This window comes from Papilio xuthus, unplaced genomic scaffold (genome assembly GCF_000836235.2).
Source record: "Papilio xuthus unplaced genomic scaffold, Pxut_1.1 DF826827.1, whole genome shotgun sequence".
Classification (NCBI taxonomy): domain Eukaryota; kingdom Metazoa; phylum Arthropoda; class Insecta; order Lepidoptera; family Papilionidae; genus Papilio; species Papilio xuthus.
Window position 1 is genome coordinate 1 of NW_013531822.1, and position 579 is coordinate 579.

At 46.5% G+C, this 579-nt stretch overlaps 1 protein-coding gene across 1 annotated transcript; it reads left to right on the top strand.

Moving 5' to 3' along the window:
- Positions 1-32: 32 nt before the first annotated feature.
- On the top strand, positions 33-573 carry LOC106122716 (DENN domain-containing protein 5B-like; the record flags this gene model as incomplete). The annotated part of the gene is made up of 2 exons (XM_013318805.1): positions 33-258; positions 383-573. Coding segments are annotated over exons 1-2 (338 nt in total), but the record flags the coding sequence as incomplete, so codon positions are not given.
- Between the last annotated feature and the right edge of the window lie 6 nt (positions 574-579).

The window sequence follows — 579 nt, forward strand, 5'->3', positions numbered from 1 at the left end:
CAAGTTGGACAAAGTCACGGGCAACGACTAGCTCTTGCAAAATACTTTAATGGTAAGATCCTATATCTTCATTCAGGTGTGAATATAGATGACGTGGATGCGGATACGGTGATGCCGACGACTAAGAAGAAGATCCTCAATGATGAAGACCAGTACAACGAGGATGTCCGCTTCAATATGGCCATCAGGGAGACCTTCCTCAACCGATTCGTGCACATGTTCCTAATGTACGAGAACTTTGTCATCATGCCGGATCAGGTGAGTACAGAATGGGTTGACCTTTCTTGTATTTTACTAAGGTAAAACTATCTTCTTCCCTGCTTCTTTTGCTAAATCTAAGCTTAATAGTATGTTGTATGAAATGTTTTTGGCTATGTCCTAGGATCGAGACTCGTGGCTGACTGCGCGGGAGTCGATGGTGAATTTTGACAAAGCATCGTTCCTCTCGGACCAGCCGCAGCGACATCGCCCCTTCCTCTCGCGCTTCCTCGAGACACAGATGTTCGCGACACTCATAGACAACAAGATCATGGCCAACTGGGGCGACTATGACGTCAACTTGCAAGTATTCGAGCACCG